Source organism: Heloderma suspectum, chromosome 5 (genome assembly GCF_057233095.1).
Source record: "Heloderma suspectum isolate Gila_16-S chromosome 5, 16-S_ref, whole genome shotgun sequence".
NCBI classification, from domain to species: domain Eukaryota; kingdom Metazoa; phylum Chordata; class Lepidosauria; order Squamata; family Helodermatidae; genus Heloderma; species Heloderma suspectum.
Genome location: NC_139462.1, coordinates 143,051,040 through 143,070,156, shown reverse-complemented (window position 1 = coordinate 143,070,156; position 19,117 = coordinate 143,051,040). Strand labels below are relative to the sequence as shown.

At 43.3% G+C, this 19,117-nt stretch overlaps 1 protein-coding gene across 1 annotated transcript in view; it reads left to right on the top strand.

The window, feature by feature from the left end:
* The window catches only part of LOC146344595 (ATP-binding cassette sub-family A member 13-like), a 74,954-nt gene that overhangs the window by 40,693 nt on the left and 15,144 nt on the right, over nucleotides 1–19,117 (top strand). Inside the window, exons 11-14 of the mRNA XM_084859803.1 lie at nucleotides 987–1,114; nucleotides 2,029–2,123; nucleotides 3,979–4,146; nucleotides 5,621–5,823. Of these exons, the coding sequence (XP_084715929.1) occupies nucleotides 987–1,114; nucleotides 2,029–2,123; nucleotides 3,979–4,146; nucleotides 5,621–5,823 (594 nt within the window). The remainder of the gene's footprint in view (nucleotides 1–986; nucleotides 1,115–2,028; nucleotides 2,124–3,978; nucleotides 4,147–5,620; nucleotides 5,824–19,117) is intronic.

Here is a 19,117-nt window from a genome sequence, read left to right as displayed (position 1 = left end):
GTTAAGGTGCAGTCCCTTAAGGTGTTCCCTTAAGGTGCAATCCTCTGCATGTTTAGACAGATAAATTCCTACAATTCCCAGCATGCCCCAGCCAGCCATGAGGAGTTGTAGGACTTTTTTCTGTCTAGGCATGCATAGTATTACACCCTTAGTAACTTCAAATATATATTTGTAAGTCAAAGAGTTCTGTCATAGTGGTATGATATAAAACAGTCCTCGGAATTTCTATTAAAAGGCAGTATAGAAATAGCAAGGAGAAGGAGAAGTAGTAGTTAAAATAGGCAGCCACATCTATCCAGAACTTCAAGGTTTACTCAAATTTCATACCCTGAAACTCAGAATTCATGTTTTAAGCTTTGCTTTTTTTAATTGCAAAATCCAACTGTAAGGCTATGATATTGCATGTTGTGCTTTTTATCTATGCAAATCCCATTAATTTCATTGGGAATTGTTTCTGTGCGTTGGTGTGCATGATGGCAGACTACGCTCAGGATATAGAGGGGTGAAGGCCTGTGTCCAGGTGGGCACCATTTTCCCACTCTCCATTTCAAAAGCAGACTTACCACCCCATCACCCAAACTGCTCTGTAACGCTCCCATGCTGAAAAAGTAGTTTGGAAACTGGATGAGGGAAGAGTTTGAAAAGACACATGTATGGCATTTTTCTCTTTAAACTAATTCCACACCCAATCCACAGCTTAAATTTTAAAAAAAAAAACTTGGGAGAATCTAAAAAAGCAGCTAAGGTTCAGAGGGAGCAACTTTTGAAAGGAAACTCTTGGAAGTAATTGGGCACATGCACTCAAAATATGCTTGCATACATCCTTTTGGATCCTAGTTTGTGTATTTTCATGTTTTTTAAATTCCAAATATATCACACACCCCAAATACGTGTTAAAATGAACCTGTTTCAACTCTCTATTAACCTTTGTGCTCCTGGCAGGGGCAGCTCTTTCATTTTACTTTTTTTCGTTATCATATCTACAGAACGTTATTTGTGAATAAGCTGCAGCTGGCAGATCAGCATTTGTTTCAATGGCCAGTTCTGAAGAAACTCTCTCTTGTGGATGCCGCTATAAGGAATGTAACACTCCAGAATACATACTTCATTAAAGGTAATGCTTCTCTAAAGCTCCCTGCCAGATGGAAAACATTCTGAGTGCGTCATGGGGCACAGCAGTAAACATAGCATTTTTTTATATTCTGTTCCGCTGATACCAGCTTTGCTCAGCCAACGGGACTGAATGTCACTTGAAACTGCATCTGATTGGTGGTTGTTCTGTGGCAGAGATGCACCATATTGGCCCCAAGGGCCAATTCCAGTTTTGCCAGGGGGGTCCAGGGTCTGTGTGTGTACATGTACGCGCGCACGCACGCGCACACACACACACACACACACACACACACTGGGGTGGGGGTCGGGAGACACACATGGGTGGGGGAGACACATACTCACACATACATATACTGGGGTTGTGAGGGGACACACACATACGCACACACTGGGGTGGGGGTCGGGAGACACACATGGGTGGGGGAGACACATACTCACACATACATATACTGGGGTTGTGAGGAGACACACATATACACACACACTGGGGTGGGGATCGGGAGACACACATGGGTGGGGGAGACACATACTCACACATACATATACTGGGGTTGTGAGGAGACACACACACACACACCCCTGCTTGGGGTTGCAGGGGGAGGGAGGAGAATTTAGCTTCCTCCCTTCCCCAGCCCAATCGCTGCTTTACCCCCATTAATGCTGGTGGTAAAGTGGTGATCCCAGCTGGCTTGGGGTCACTGGGGAAGGGAGAAGACTGCAGCCTCCTCTCTTTCCCAGGAACTCTGACCTGATCGCTGCTTTACCACTGCCATTAGCTAGCACGAGCAGCAGGACGCCATTGGGTGCAACCCAATATTTACACTTATGTTTTGCATCCCTACAAATTCTGGCTCCCAAGAAAAATAACTGCTGTGCCATCTTAAAATGATGATGTATTTTTTTCATGTATTACAGAAGCTTTTCAAAACCTGGAGCATTTGGTGCACAACACTAAAAGAGAAGAGTTCATGCACATGGACGCCGGGACATTCTTTGTGGGGCTAAAACAGGTAGCTCACGTTGACAGGTGCCCATCCCATCACCTGCTCATCAGAAGGGGTGGGGGCAGCAAGTTGAGGGCCCAGCAGTGCTCTGCCGTGCCTGCCTGTCTTGCATCTCCTGGGCCTGAGCGGGTGGAGTGTGCAGCCATAACTGCAACAGGGAGAAAACACTGCGGTGCCACTAAGGTTGCTGATAGTATCATAGAATCATAGAATAGCAGGGTTGGAAGGGGCCTACAAGGCCATCCAGTCCAACCCCCTGCTCAATGCAGGAATCCAAGTCAGAGCATCCCTGACAGATGGCTGTCCAGCCTCGTCATGAACGCCTCCGGTGGGGGAGAGCCCACCACCTCCCTAGGTAATTCAGAAGACATCAGCATTCTCAGAGATAACCAATCTTAGAGCTTATACATTCAGCAAATCAAGTGGCGAATCTAAATCTGGACTGTACCACTTCTGGCTGCAGGTAGAGAATTGCATCCAGGCAGGAACACGTGTCTCAGTTTCGGTTTCTCTCTGTTTCTCATTTTTTTAACTTTAATTTCTGTTTGTCCCAAACTTTGAGAATGTTTCGGATCATAAGTTCGATTCATCCTGAACTATGAGGTTTTGGTTTTTTAAAAAATGTGAATGAAAACGTGTGCACATTTTTCTGCACATTTCTCCTAATACATGGATCTTTGTACACAATTTTGCAGAATAGATACATTTTTGCAAGCAATTTTCCTAACGGATTTTTTAAATGTTATTTTTTTTCACTAAGATACACATTTTTGTTTGCATGTTTCTCTAAGTTACACATTTTTTGATTGGAGAACTCCATTGCAAAATTCATTTTGAAGGATAACTGAGTTTATTGGTTTGCATACTGGTTCAAATGTGCAAAATTAGGCAAGTCCGCATTTTTATGAATGAATTTCTCACCCATCCCTAATTGCATTTTCTCTTGTTTTTAAAAATCTTTGTACATGACATTCTACCGTGCCAGGGGGAAAACATTGGTCTAGCTGTATTCCTTACTTGCTATACTTCTATATGTTAGGGATGTATGGACCATGTAAAATCCATTCCGTCTGTGTTTTGAGGATTGTCAGGTGCCTTTCATTCCACAGTCTGCCCATCAACATAATCAGATTTTTTTTAACATTCCTGAATGTGCGCAGATGTACATTTGCACAAATTCACCCCAAATATGCAAAATCCCCCCAAAGGTGCATTTTCATGCTTACACTATGATGGGGAAATGCACATTTTTGGCTTTTTTTTTTTGGCATATTTTTCGAGGACAAAATTTGCACAAAATCAGGAAAGTTAGAAAAATATTCCACAAGGCAGAATCTGCCCAATGGGGGGTGGGGGAGAGCTGGTCCACTGAGGAATCCACCAGTCAGATTCATCAAAATCCAAACTCATTTGGTTCTGTTGTGGATTTCTCTGACATCCCTACTATACGCGTGGAATTCTTTTCATGGGGAAGAACTCAAATTTGCAACCCCTTACCTTTGCCTGGAATGGTTCAGCTCACTAAAAGCGTTAGCATGAATGTATACTGCTGAATGTATAACCGGTTCTGACTGTTAGGTTTTTAAAAGCTAGTGAACTCCAGATTCTGCAGGCTCTGGTCCTAATTCATCAGCCTGCCCTGGCTCCACCCTGATCTGCGCCACCTATTCTGCTCCAGCTGTGTATTTTTGAAACAAAACAATGGCAACCTTGGCAGCTCTTATAAGATCCAGAGCAAAAGAGTGGCAGCCTGCACCATGCAACTGTGGGCCTCTTACTGGTTTGTAATCCCTGTGTGTGAATTGCCCCTGTCAATTGGTACTTATTTATCAGGTTCAGTGGTGTATGATCTGCTCTTTAGATTCTGATGAACGATGCTTCCTATGCCTGCAATGATGATCTGACAGCTTTTGAAAAGAGCTTTGGGCTGCCACAAGGCTCCAAAGTCAGCGAAGTCCTTGAACTGTTCGTGTGCCATAAAAACCATTCCTCTAAATTAAGAGACCAAATCCAGCTAATAAAGGAATCTGTAAGTTTTCATGAGGGTGACTTGACATTGGTTTCTCGGGCTCCTGTAGTAAATATTTAATGTGGTGTAACGGTGATGATTGTTGGGACCTTTGAATTATTATTTACTAGCAAACATCTAACCAGTTGTAGCAATTTTGTCATATGGATCCCTTCTGTAAACATGCCATCTAAATAAGTAATTTGTACCACTTGACTGGAGTCAGGCAACAGGTTTTTTTCTTTTCTGAGAAAGCTGAAAGATAAATGGCAATGGGATAGTGTCCTCCACCATACCTGAGGCAGTAGTTTAGTTTAGGGGCCTAGGTCAGGCTGTGTGACATACATAGCTCTGCCCTTCAACAAAGGGGAATGACCAGGAGGAATGACCAGGAGGCAGCCCCAGCATCTGCCACCTCACTCTGCCCAATGGTAGGGCCAGGCCTGTGTGGACCCCATTGCCCTGGCAATGGAGGTGCAATCCCATCTGTTGCAAGGGATGACATTAGAGGAGGCTCTGCCCAGTTGATAGGCAACTGAGATGCGGTCTCTGTGTTGTGAGAGATGGCCATCGCAAGGGGTCTAGGCGAGAAAGCGGGAAGTGAATGTGCTCTAGGGGGCAGCATTTAAGGGTGAGAGCACCTGGGCCAAGGAGGATTCCCCTCAGGCTTGGCTGGGTGCCTAGAAATTGAGCCAGGGGTGGAGACGCCAAACACTGCTTAACCTGCTTTCCTTGGCCTCAGGCCTGATGAGGAGCCCTGATTCCTCAGCCTGCACTTCCTCTCATTTTCCAACACATACATAACCTACAGCAGGGATAGGCAATCTGGTGCCCTCCAGATGTTTTAGACTACAACTCCCATAACCCAACTATTGGCCATGCTGGCTGGGGCTTATGGGAGTTGTAGTCCAAAACATATGGAGGGCACCAGGTTGCCTATCCCTAGCCTACAGGGCTGCCCCAGACATTTTGCTACCCGAGGCAGAACAGAAGATGCCCCGCCTTAGCCCGGTCAAGATGCATGGTACCCAAGGCTGTCCAAATTGTTTTGCTGCCTGAGGCTGCAAATCCCACAAGTATCTCTCCCCCAGGTAAATAATAGTAATAATAATATTAATAATAATAATATTAATAATAAAATAATTAATAATAATAGCGAACCATTTGCTGCCTTTTCATGACACCCAAAATCAGCTGCCTGAGGTGGCTGTTGCCCTCTGCCTAATGGTAGGGCTGGGTTAGCCCTCACAAAATGTCATGACCTACCTATTACCTAAAAAGCAAAGGCAGCCTACAGATAAAATGGGGCAAGGGTCCATGTTTTCCATGCCTTTGAAGAACTTTCTATCTCCTGGATCACACTGGCAAATACCCTCTTGCTTTCTTTGCTCACTGACGATAAATAATAGGAAGAGGCTGTTTATCTTCCCTCTAATTCGCTATTTCCTCTTAGCTTACCTATTACAAGTGAATATATTCTTGTTTTCCCCTGCAGGTCCAGCTTCTTCAAAGCACAATTCAAGGACAACCTGGCATGCCAGTTTCAATCAATGAAAGCTATTTGGGCTGGCAAGAGATAGAAAAGGAGCTCGCTGAGACGAGTTCCATTTGCTACAAGATTAAGAAGTTATTGAACAAGACACAGTCTATGGAGAGCGTCTCTTTCAGCTCTTGTCAGGAGCAGCTCATCCGATCGCTGTATGTAGCATACGTGCTTTAAGACGTATGAAGGGTCCAGTTTCAGTGTTTTACAACCGTGTCAGAGAGCAAGTCGACTGTGATCAGCGGAGCTGCCCAAGCACAAGATGAGCTATTATGTGGGAAGAACTGTATGTTCTTAACACTGATGTAGTGGAGTCAGGGCTCGCAGGGACATAGCACCAGGATTTTTTGATTAGCAGGGACCCTGATATCATCTCTCCCCCCCTCCTCAGAATTTCGTGTTTAGTCTGAGCTTAGCTGCGGTCCTCACCATAGCTGGGTGGGGTGGGGAATGGATTTTCCCAGCAACAGTATATTGTTGTTGACCCTGTTGTAATGCAAAGTATTTTGGGGTGACTTGGCCTTGAATGAGTAACTCAGGCCCACTAGCTTTATAAAAGATCTGCTGCCGTTCATTGATGAATTGGTTTATTGATTTGGATCAACACAGCTGCCTGAATTTGTGGACTCTCCTTGGGGCAGTGGCTATGGGGATTGTCATGATGAGTGCCTGCATTTCGAAATTTACTACTACACTGCTGGTTACAAATATGGCACTGCCACAAAACAATATCATCATGACCTGCTTTCCCCTGCCCGACTAGGGGCAGCCAATGATGTGGAACATAGATGAAGAAATGGACTTCATAATAATATCAGGACCTAGGGCCATCATTTTTGCCTGCAGCCCTGTGTTCTTTGTAATATGTAGTCCCCCCACTGCCCCCCTAGACAGGCACTTGACAACTTTGCATTTCTGAAATTTTATCTCCATTCTGCTAAGAAGTAGATGGGGGTAGGGAGGTATGGATTGTATAAAATCTGTTCTGTCTATGTTTCGTGGATTGTCAGGCACTTTTCCTTCTGTCATCTGCCCATCGACAGAATCTGGCTTGTTTCTGAATTTATGCAAATTTTCACATGCAAAAATGCACAAATCCCCCAAATGCGCATTCTCACACTTCAGCCTATGGGAGAAATGCACATTTTTGGCTGGGTATTCTTTATTTTGCATATTTTCTATGACAAAATTTGCACAAAATTTGAGAAAGTTAGAAAACAGGTCTGCAAGTCAGTGGAATCCACCTGACAGGGGTAAAGCCAGTCCACTGTGGAATGTGTGGGTTGGGTTCATGAAAATCTGAACTCACTTGGTTCTGTCGCAGATCTCTCTGACATTCCTAGATGGGGTGGGTGGGAAAGTGATTTCTTGAAAATGAGAGCTAAGGTCCAGGAGATCAACATACAGTATTGGTAAGGATCTGAGCAGCAGCCCATTGTAGCAAAAGGATCACCGCCTCCCATCCATATTCATTTTGGTAGGTTGCGGATCCATTGTTTACAATGTCATTTTGGAAATGACAAAGTAAATGATGGTGTCAGTTTATCCCCTTTCATTTGGCAAACATTGGGGTTTTTGTTTTCTTTCTCTTTCTACCTCCCACATGTTTTCAGATAAGTTTCAAACTGTAAAGGTGTGCCCTAGCCCCAGGATAATGTCAGGTCACGTCTGGGAATAGAGTTCTTTGATTAAATAATGAATCAGAGCTGGCTCACACGCCCAAAGGGCTTTAACTGCGCAGAAATGTTTCCAAATGGTTTCATTATTTCTTTTCTGGCTCTGACAAGATGGCGGATTATTGCATAAAATTGTAACAGTGTGTAGTTTACTATCTTTATAGCTATAACCCTATTCAGATATTCCTATTGGGTGTACTGTAAACAGATGATGAGGGGGCAGAACACTCATCCCAGGCCCTCTATTGCTATTTCCGTTGCTCTCTATATGTGGAGGGTGACTTTCTGAAGTGGAGACCCCTGGGGTTCCAAATTGTATGGAGAGCGTCCACAGACACAGGAGCTTCTTTCCTTCAGAAAATTCCCCTCCAGTAGAGGGCAATGGAAATAACAACAGAGGGGCGAGGCGGGGCTGGCATGCCTCACCCCCCTCGCATGTATACAGTACACTGGATGGGAATGCCTGAATAGGGCTTATATCTTTATATAATTCAGAAGCTCAACTATCTCAGCTAACTTTAAAAATGCTGATCATTCATATTACATTAGTATTGTCACACCAATTATAGTTGTAACATGAGGCCTGCAATCCTATGCACACTTTCCTGGGATTAAGTCCCATTGAACTCATTCAGTGGGACTGACTTCTGAGTAGATATGTACAGGTTGTACTGCTGGTACTGCAAGCTTTGATCATTTAACCAGGAGATTGACTAAAGGTTTAGGGCACAATCCAATGGGGATAGGCGGCCGCCTCTGAAATTGGAGGCAACAGCCTATCCAATGCAGGGCAGGAGAAGCACAGAGGGGATCATCCCCTCTGCACTTCAGCCACCCTGCATTTGCAGCTAAATAGCTGATTTTGGCTGTCTAGCCGCGGGAAGGCGGAGCGCGGGAGGCAGCTGCCGGATGACACATAGGATGTGTAGTACCGGCATTTCCACCTTCCCCACCCAGGAACGCCCCCGGAATGCCCCATTTTTGCCACTCTGTGCGCCTCTTCTGAGTGCGGAGTGTGGGGCCATTCTGAGCTGCCTGCAAGGCAGTGCGGGGGGGGGGGGCGGTTCCCAGAAACCCACATATCCTATGGCTGTCTAGCTGCTGACTAGTGGCCATAGGATTGCTTCCTTCATTTGTTATTTGGCAGGGGACAAATTTCAGATGGGGACATGGTATTTTTGAGGCATTTTTGCCTGTTCTGTGTTGCTTCAATAGGGAACTAAAAAAATCTTTAAAGATGGCTTTGGGTGGTTACAGATTACTGTTTTACCACACATCTCTACCTGATGCATGCTAAAATTCTCCTTACCATTTGGCAAGATGATATAGATAACCAAGTTACCCTGGGGTAGTTGGGCTGTCTGTATTGGCTCCTTTTCTTTTACCAATGTGTAGCAGCTTTTGTTTCTGAAGTAGGTTATCTAGTACGCCCTTCAATGTCTCAAGAAAAGTAGGAATGGGTGAGAAATTTGTTCAGTTCCCATTTCAAAGCAAACTTACCATATCCACACTTCCCAATCCGAAATGTGAACCAGAATGGAGTTAGATGTCAAAATCTGTCGTTTTTGGATGTTTGTGATGTAGTTCGACCCCCCCTCCAAAAAAAGTGTACAAAAATGTATACGTTTGAAAAAGTGCACCCAAACATGTGAACATTTGAAACGATGTGTACAAAAATGCATGTATTTGGGGAAATGTGCACAATAATAATGTATTCATTGGAAAAATCTCTTGCAAAAAAAAATGTACATTTGAAAGTGTGCACAATACATTCCAAATGCATACATTTGGGGGAAAAATGCATACAACAAATGTGCACAGAAATACATGTTAATTTTCAGGTTGTATCCAATGTTAGTCCTACTTAGAGAAGATCCATTGAAACTAATGGGACTTTAGTTAGTCATGCCTAGATTAAGTTCCATTCATTTCAACTGGTCTGCTGTAAGTAGAACTAACATTGGATACAACACATAATGTGGACTATGAAATATATTTGTAATCTTATTTGGAAACAGGATGGAATGGACTTAGCAGTGGAAAAATGAGAATCTCAGAGAAATTGAGCATGGCAGAGTGAGAGCGCTCCACGCTGTTTCATGCACCTGGGTTTGCCACAGGGTGCTCTGTGGGCAGCTGCAGCTAATTCTGTCTTGCTAAAGGATATACCTGTAGGAGATATGTGTGTTGCAGGTGGTTCTTTAGGTAGGTGACCACACATGAGAGGGCCTTTTTCGTAGTGGCCCCACACCTCTGGAATAACTTGCCATTAGGGTTCACCATGCTCCATCATTGCAGGCCTTGGAAGGCCTTGGGAACATATTATTTTACTCTGGTCTTCTCCTGATATGACTGCTGTTGTTGCTGTTGTTATTGTGTTATTGTGTTACTGTTTTATTGTGTTTTTATCATGTTTTTCTCACTCTTAATATTGTATACATTTTATGTGTTTCATTGTTGTATATCACCTTGGGTGGGCTCCTTGCCCTGAAAGGCAGCCAAGAAATATTTTAAATAAATAACAAAATAGTTATTCTTCGTTGTATTTACACTTTACATTCTTAAGTGTACACTTAAAATACGTTGGGTGTACACCTGAGAAATGCTATGTGTGAATCAGCCCAAACATATACAGGTGTTTCATATGTGCATATAGAGCAGCCCGCCCCATCCTGGGGCCCTCCAGATGTGTTGGACTTCAACTTCTAGCATCTGGGACTTGTAGTCCAGCACATCTGGCGGGTACCAGGTTGGGGAAAGTTATACAAGGCAAAGGCCTTGATCCATCATAACTCTCTGTTGATGTTGCCATTGGCCTTTGCTGTTTGTCTTCCTGTCCCAGGTTTTGGGATATCCTTGATGAATTGTGGTTTGGTTTTGAAAAGACCTCCCACTGGAGAGGTTTAACAACAATTGTCAGGAGAACGTGTGAGATAGCTTCCTATGTAAATGAAGCCGAAGGTTTCACAAGGGGGCAACCTGGTAGGTAAATTATTTCTAATCTCTTTGCAGTGATTCTATAATCTGTATGTGCATATATTGTTTCACTCATTCATGCCTTTTCAAAACCTTTTAGCATGAACCAAGACTGCAGTCTTACATGCATTTATTTGGGAGTAAATTGCGTTCAATTTGGTGATGCTTACTAGCATAGACTCAGGCTGTAAGTCTTTTAAACAAATGTCTCAAAATACTAGAACCGGGGTCATCCTATGAAGCTGATTGGTGGGAGATTCAGGACAGATAAAAGGAAGGACATCTTCACACAGTGCGTAGGCAAACTATGGAAATTGCTACCACAGGATGTAGTGATGGCCACCAACTTGGATGGCTTTAAAAGGGAGCTGGACAAATTCCTGGAGGAAAAGGCTATCAGTGGCTACTAGTGTTTTTTTTTTTAAACACTTTTTATTCTATTTTTAATCTTTATAAATGAAATAAGCAATAGCAACAACCCAGTCATTATCTACAGTTTCGAAAAATACAGTATTCTTAAGAGGACACAGCAATAACAAGAGAAAGAAAGGGGAAAAAAAGAACAAAAGAGAGAGAGGGAAAAGAAAAAATCAAAAGAAGGACAAAGGTGAAGAAAGTAAAAGGAGAAAAGAAAAAATATAAAAAGTTACTTCAAGGGATTAAATTTAAACTGCATTACACACAGACGTCAAGTATCACTCTATGTAAAAAATCATACCTATATCATTGCCATTATTACACTTCAATACAGCGTAGGTCATCAACCTTAAATTTCAGTATCATATCACCAGTCTTATAGCATGGAAGGAAGCACACAATTTATTTCCACTAAGCATATATTGCCCTTCAGATAATATATATTAATAGAGCTTAAAAATTTAGCCAGTTAAAGATATTAGTAATCAAAGTCTCCCCCTTCATGGATCACTGCCTTGTTGTGGCGAAGGGGCTTGCGTAACTCAGTGAAGCCATAAGCTATGCCGTGCAGGGCCACCCAAGACGGACAGGTCATGGCAGAGAGTTCTGACAAAATGTGGTCCACTGGAGAAGGAAATGGCAACCCACTCCAGTATTCTTGCCAAGAAAACCCCATGGAACGTATCACAAGGCTAAAAGAGATGACGCCGGAGTCCCAAAGAAAAAGAAATGCAAGAAAGCCAAGTGGCTGTCTGATGAGGCTTTACAAGTAGCTCACGAAAGAAGGGAAGCGAAAAGCAAAGGAGAAAGGGGAAGATATACCCAACTGAATGCAGAGTTCCAGAGAATAGCAAGGAGAGACAAGAAGGCCTTCTTAAATGAACAATGCAAAGAAATCGAGGAAAACAACAGAATGGGAAAGACTAGAGATCTCTTCAAGAAAATTGGAGATCTCAAGGGAACGTTTTGTGCAAAGACGGGCATGATAAAGGACAAAGAAGGCAGGGACCTAACAGAAGCAGATGAGATTAAGAAGAGGTGGCAAGAATACACAGAAGAACTATACAGGAAAGATCTGAATGTCCTTGATAGCCATGATAGTGCGGTCACTGAACTTGAGCCGGACATCCTCGAGAGTGAAGTCAAGTGGGCCTTAGGAAGCATTAGTAACAACAAAGCTAGCGGAGATGACAGTATTCCAGCCGAGCTATTTAAAATCCTAAAAGATGATGCTGTTAAAGTGCTGCATTCAATATGCCAACAAATCTGGAACACTCAACAGTGGCCACAAGACTGGAAAAGGTCAGTTTACATTCCAATTCCAAAGAAGGGCAACGCCAAAGAGTGTTCAAACTACCGCACCATTGCGCTCATTTCACATGCCAGCAAGGTGATGCTCAAAATCCTACAAGCTAGGCTTCAGCAGTATGCGAACCGAGAACTACCGGAAGTACAAGCTGGGTTTCGAAGAGGCAGAGGAACTAGAGATCAAATCGCCAACATTCGCTGGATCATGGAGAAAGCAAGAGAATTCCAGAAAAACGTCTATTTCTGCTTCATTGACTACGCTAAAGCCTTTGATTGTGTGGATCACAACAAACTGTGGCAAATTCTTAAAGTGATGGGAGTACCAGACCACCTTACCTGTCTCCTGAGAAACCTGTACGAGGGTCAAGAAGCAACAGTAAGAACCAGACATGGAACAACCGATTGGTTCAAAATTGGGAAAGGAGTACGACAAGGCTGCATATTGTCACCCTGCTTATTTAACTTATATGCAGAGTACATCATGAGAAATGCCGGGTTGGATGAATCAGAGGTCGGAATTAAGATTGCCGGGAGAATTATCAACAACCTCCGATATGCAGACGATACCACCCTAATGGCAGAAAGCGAAGAGGATCTCAAGAGCCTCTTGTTGAGGGTGAAAGAGGAGAGTGCAAAAGCTGGTTTGAAACTCAACATTAAAAAAACGAAGATCATGTCATCTGGCCCTATCACTTCCTGGTATATAGAAGGGGAAGAAATGGAAGCAGTGACAGATTTTACTTTCTTGGGCTCCAAGATCACCGCAGACGGTGACTGTAGCCATGAAATTAAAAGACGCTTGCTCCTTGGGAGGAAAGCTATGGCCAACCTAGACAGCATAGTCAGAAGCAGAGACATCACCTTGCCGACAAAGGTCCGTCTAATCAAAGCTATGGTTTTCCCAGTAGTAATGTATGGCTGTGAGAGCTGGACTATAAGGAAGGCTGAGCGCCGAAGAATTGATGCTTTCGAACTGTGGTGCTGGAGAAGACTCTTACGAGTCCCCTGGACTGCAAGGAGGTCAAATCAGTCCATCCTAAAGGAAATCAACCCTGACTGCTCATTGGAAGGACAGATAATGAAGCTGAAGCTCCAATATTTTGGCCACCTAATGCGAAGAGAAAACTCCCTGGAAAAGACCCTGATGCTGGGAAAGACTGAAGGCAAAAGGAGAAGGGGACGGCAGAGGATGAGATGGCTAGATAGCATCACGGATGCAATGAATATGAACTTGAGCACGCTCCGGGAGAGAGCGCAGGACAGGAAGGCCTGGCGTGCTATGGTCCATGGGGTCACGAAGAGTCGGACACGACTGAACGACTGAACAACAACAAATCAAAGTCTCATAATAATGAAAGTAATAATAATAGTAAAAAAAGAAAAAAAAAGGAAAAAGGAAAAGGATAAAAGAGAAAAGAGAAAAGATAATAACAAATCACTGCCTTGCTGTGGCGAAGGGGCTTGCGTAACTCAATGAAGCCATAAGCTATGCCATGCAGGGGCACCCAAGATGGACAGGTCATGGCAGAGAGTTCTGACAAAATGTGTTCCACTGGAGAGGGAAATGGCAACCCACTCCAGTATTCTTGCCAAGAAAACCCCATGGAACGTATCACAAGGCTAAAAGATATGACGATGGAAGATGAGCCCCTCAGGTCGGAAGGTGTCCAATATACTACTGGGGAAGAGCAGAGGGAATTTCCAAGTAGCGCCAGAAAGAGTGAAGCGGCTGGGCCAAAGCCAAAAGGACACTCAGCTGTGGATGTGTCTGGTGGTGAAAAGAAAATCCAATGCTGTAAAGAACAATATTGTTTAGGAACCTGGAATGTAAGATCACTGAATCAAGGTAAGCTGGAGGTGGTCAAACGTGAGATGGCAAGACTGAACATTGACATCTTGGGAATCAGCAAACTAAAATGGACAGGCATGGGTGAATTTAATTCAGGTGACCATTATATCTACTACTGTGGGCAAGAATCCCTTAAAAGAAATGGAGTAGCACTCATAGTCAATAAAAGGGTGGGAAAAGCAGTTCTGGGGTACAATCTCAAAAACGATAGAATGATCTCAGTACGAATCCAAGGCAAACCATTCAACATCACCGTAGTTCTGACAAAATGTGTTCCACTGGAGAGGGAAATGGCAACCCACTCCAGTATTCTTGCCAAGAAAACCCCATGGAACGTATCACAAGGCTAAAAGATATGACGATGGAAGATGAGCCCCTCAGGTCGGAAGGTGTCCAATATACTACTGGGGAAGAGCAGAGGGAATTTCCAAGTAGCGCCAGAAAGAGTGAAGCGGCTGGGCCAAAGCCAAAAGGACACTCAGCTGTGGATGTGTCTGGTGGTGAAAAGAAAATCCAATGCTGTAAAGAACAATATTGTTTAGGAACCTGGAATGTAAGATCACTGAATCAAGGTAAGCTGGAGGTGGTCAAACGTGAGATGGCAAGACTGAACATTGACATCTTGGGAATCAGCAAACTAAAATGGACAGGTATGGGTGAATTTAATTCAGGTGACCATTATATCTACTACTGTGGGCAAGAATCCCTTAAAAGAAATGGAGTAGCACTCATAGTCAATAAAAGGGTGGGAAAAGCAGTTCTGGGGTACAATCTCAAAAACGATAGAATGATCTCAGTACGAATCCAAGGCAAACCATTCAACATCACCGTAATTCAAGTCTATGCCCCAACCACTGAGGCTGAAGAAGCTGAGGTTGATTGGTTCTATGAAGACCTACAATACCTTCTAGAACTAATACCAAAAAAAGATGTCCATTTCATCATAAAGGTTGGACTCGATGGCCTTGTAGGCCCCTTCCAACCCTACTATTCTATGATAGGGGATTGGAATGCTAAAGTAGGAAGTCAAGAAATCACCGGGAGAACAGGCAAGCATGGCCTTGGTGTACAAAATGAAGCAGGACAAAGGCTAATAGAGTTTTGCCAAGAGAACACGCTGATCATAGCAAACACTCTTTTCCAACAGCACAAGAGGCGACTCTACACATGGACATCACCAGATGGTCAATATCGAAATCAGATTGATTATGTCCTTTGCAGCCAAAGATGGAGAAGCTCTATACAGTCAGTAAAAACAAGACCTGGAGCTGACTGTGGCTTAGATCATGAGCTGCTTCTTGCAAAATTTTGCCTTAATTTGAAGAACGTAGGAAAAACCACTAAACCATTCAGGTATGACCTAAATCATATCCCTTATGAATACACAGTGGAGGTGACAAATAGATTTAAGGGATTAGACCTCATAGACAGAGTGCCTGAGGCACTATGGACGGAGGTCCGTAACATTGTTCAGGAGGCAGCAACTCAATCCATCCCAAAGAAAAAGAAATGCAAGAAAGCAAAGTGGCTGTCTGATGAGGCTTTACAAGTAGCTGAGGAAAGAAGGGAAGCGAAAAGCAAGGGAGAAAGGGGAAGATATATCCAACTGAATGCAGAGTTCCAGAGAATAGCAAGGAGAGACAAGAAGGCCTTCTTAAATGAACAATGCAAAGAAATCGAGGAAACAGAATGGGAAAGACTTAGAGATCTCTTCAAGAAAATCAGAGATCTCAAGGGAACGTTTTGTGCAAAGACGGGCATGATAAAGGACAAAGAAGGCAGAGACCTAACAGAAGCAGATGAGATTAAGAAGAGGTGGAAAGAATACACAGAAGAACTATACAGGAAAGATCTTAATTTCCCTGATAGCCAACCATGATACTGTGGTCTCTGAACTTGAGCCGGACATCCTTGAGAGTGAAGTCAAGTGGGCCTTAGGAAGCATTAGTAACAACAAAGCTAGCGGAGATGACAGTATTCCAGCTGAGCTACTTAAAATCCTAAAAGATGATGCTGTTAAAGTGCTGCACTCAATATGCCAACAAATTTGGAACACTCAACAGTGGCTACAAGACTGGAAAAGGTCAGTTTACATTCCAATTTCAAAGAAGGGCAATGCCAAAGAGTGTTCAAACTACGATACAATTGCGCTCATTTCACATTCCAGCAAGGTTATGTTCAAAATCCTACAAGCTAGGCTTCAGCAGTATGTGAACTGAGAACTACCAGAAGTCCAAGCTGGGTTTTGAAGAGGCAGAGGAACTAGAGATCAAATCGCCAACATTCACTGGATTACGGAGCAAGCAAGAGAATTTCAGAAAAATGTCTATTTCTGCTTCATTGGCTATGCTAAAGCCTTTGATTGTGTTGATCACAACAAACTCTGGCAAATTCTTAAAGAGATGGGAGTACCAGACCACCTTACCTGTCCCCTGAGAAACCTGTACGAGGGCCAAGAAGCAACAGTAAGAACCAGACATGGAACATCCGATTGGTTCCAAACTGGGAAAGGAGTACGACAAGGCTGTATATTGTCGCCCTGCTTATTTAACTTATATGCAGAGTACATCATGAGAAATGCCGGGTTGGATGAATCACAGGTCAAAATTAAGATTGCCGGGAGAATTATCAACAACCTCAGATACGCAGACGATACCACCCTAATGGCAGAAAGCAAAGAGGATCTAAAGAGCCTCTTGTTGAGGGTGGAAGTCGAGAGTGCAAAAGCTGGTTTGAAACTCAACATTAAAAAAACTAAGATCGTGGCATCTGGCTCTATCACTTCCTGGCATATAGAAGGGGAAGAAATGGAAGCAGTGACAGATTTTACTTTCTTGGGCTCCAAGATCACCGCAGACAGTGACTGTAGCCATGAAATTAAAAGACGCTTGCTCCTTGGGAGGAAAGCTATGGCAAACCTAGACAACATAGTAAGAAGCAGAGAATCACCTTGCCGACCAAGGTCTGTATAATCAAAGCTATGGTTTTCCCAGTAGTAACATATGATATGGCTGTGAGAGCTGGACTATAAGGAAGGCTGAGTGCCGAAGAATTGATGCTTTCGAACTGTGGTGCTGGAGAAGACTCTTACGAGTCCCCTGGACTGCAAGGAGGTCAAATCAGTCAATCCTAAAGGAAATCAACCCTGACTGCTCATTGGAAGGACAGATACTGAAGCTGAAGCTCAAATATTTTGGCCACCTAATGTGAAGAGAAAACTCCCTGGAAAAGACCCTGATGCTGGGAAAGATTGAAGGCAAAAGGAGAAGGGGGCGGCAGAGGATGAGATGGCTAGATAACATCACTGATGCAATGAATATGAACTTGAGCACACTCCAGGAGAGAGCGGAGGACAGGAAGGCCTGGCATGCTATGGTCCATGGGGTCACGAAGAGTCGGACATGACTTAACGACTGAACAACAACAATATATTTTATACTATCTATATTTTAAATAATATCATATATATATATATATATATATATATATATATATATATGTGTGTGTGTGTGTGTGTGTGTGTACATATCTATACACACCCAATTTTTTTATATAAAATATATCATATCTAATATAAAAAAGAAGAAGTAGGAAGAAAACAGGAATATGTATAAACAATCCTCCACACTGGCGTACTGCCCGGCCCTCATACCCTAAACAAATTCAAAGAGCAGTCTTGATTGAAGAATTCTCAGCTCATGAAGCTGTAAAAGATGTCTCCTGTGTTTTACTTTGTATGCCAGCTAACCAAGCCTCTGCCAAGTCATGATTTATTTATTTTTTCATCTGGCCTTCAAAAAGAATACAAAATATAGCGGGATATTTGATATGATATTGTAAATTCATTTGTCTTGCCTGATTTCTCACCTTGGTAAATTGCCTTCTTTTGTCAGCAATTTCTTTGATGTAATCTGGAAATAGCATAACTTTATCTTGATTTGGCCCTGAAAAAAGTCCTTTCATTTCTCTAGCCACATGCAGGATATGATTTTTTGTAGAGACTCTTGCAAATTGGACTATGACAGTTGCAGTCCCATTGGTGCCACAAGCTGCACCTGGAACACGGTATGCATGCGCAATATCCAGTAAATAATCAGCTGGCAGAACAAGTAGCTCATGCAAAAATTTATCCATGAATTTAGGCAGGCTTATCCCATCAGGCACACCTTTAATACCCAGGATGTGCAGGTTTGCCCTGCGTGAATATGCCTCCAGTTGGGGGATTCTAGCAGACAGGACATTATGACTGGCTTGCATAGTACTTTCTTGCACAGAAATCTGTTCTTGGAGGGCATTGACCTTCAGTTCCATTTTTTGCCAAGAGCTATTAATTAAACCCACAGCCCCTTGAAGGATAGTAATGGAATCTTGGATTGTATCCAGCTTCTTAGCCTGTTCTGCTAGTTGAAAAGACATTTTTATCAAAGCCAGTACCTCCCCTAGATCTGCAGGATCTTTAGAAGTCCTTGATAAAGGGAGGGTTGGGGGGGTCGGCAGTGGTCCGACAATTTTCTTCCTTCCCTTTGATGCTGCCATCCCTCTCTTCCAAAGATAAGGCAGGTAGAGATAGTTAGAAACAAACAGTCACATAAGCAGTCACATAAACAGATTTTGCAGGTCCTCAGATGTTGTTGTTATTTTCAATTCAAAATTACTAACTAAAATTGACACTCGTCAGCCCTGAAGTCTCCTCACTATGTAGGAGTTTCCAAACAACTTTGAGTAGATGACACTCCAGAAAAAACTGACCTTAGAGTCCAGCCCTTCTGCTGCTTTGCAAAAGGAGTTGTTCTTCCAAGATCTTATCCAGATGGTACTCTAGCTTTCCCTTTTAATTCCAGGGAAAGATGAAAAGGTTTTTCAACCTTTTAAAAGCTGTTTGAGCGAGCGACCTGTGGAGCCTCTGCAGAATGCTTGCCAGAGTGACATGGCACCGACCAGATGGCTACTAGTCTTGATGGCTATGTGCTACCCCAGTATGAGAGGCAATGAGCCTGGGGAACATGGGTGGAAGGGTGCTGTTGCACTCATGCCCTGCTTTTGGGTTCCTGATTGGCAGCTGGTTGGCCACTGTGTGAACAGAATGCTGGACCAGATGGACCCTTGGTCTGATCCAGTGGGGCTCTTCTTATGTTCTTATGTCAGCTTCATCATGTTCTGAGTATATATGCTAAGCCGATACTTGTCAGCTGGAAGCACCCCTGGAGAACACACCCCTTTCAG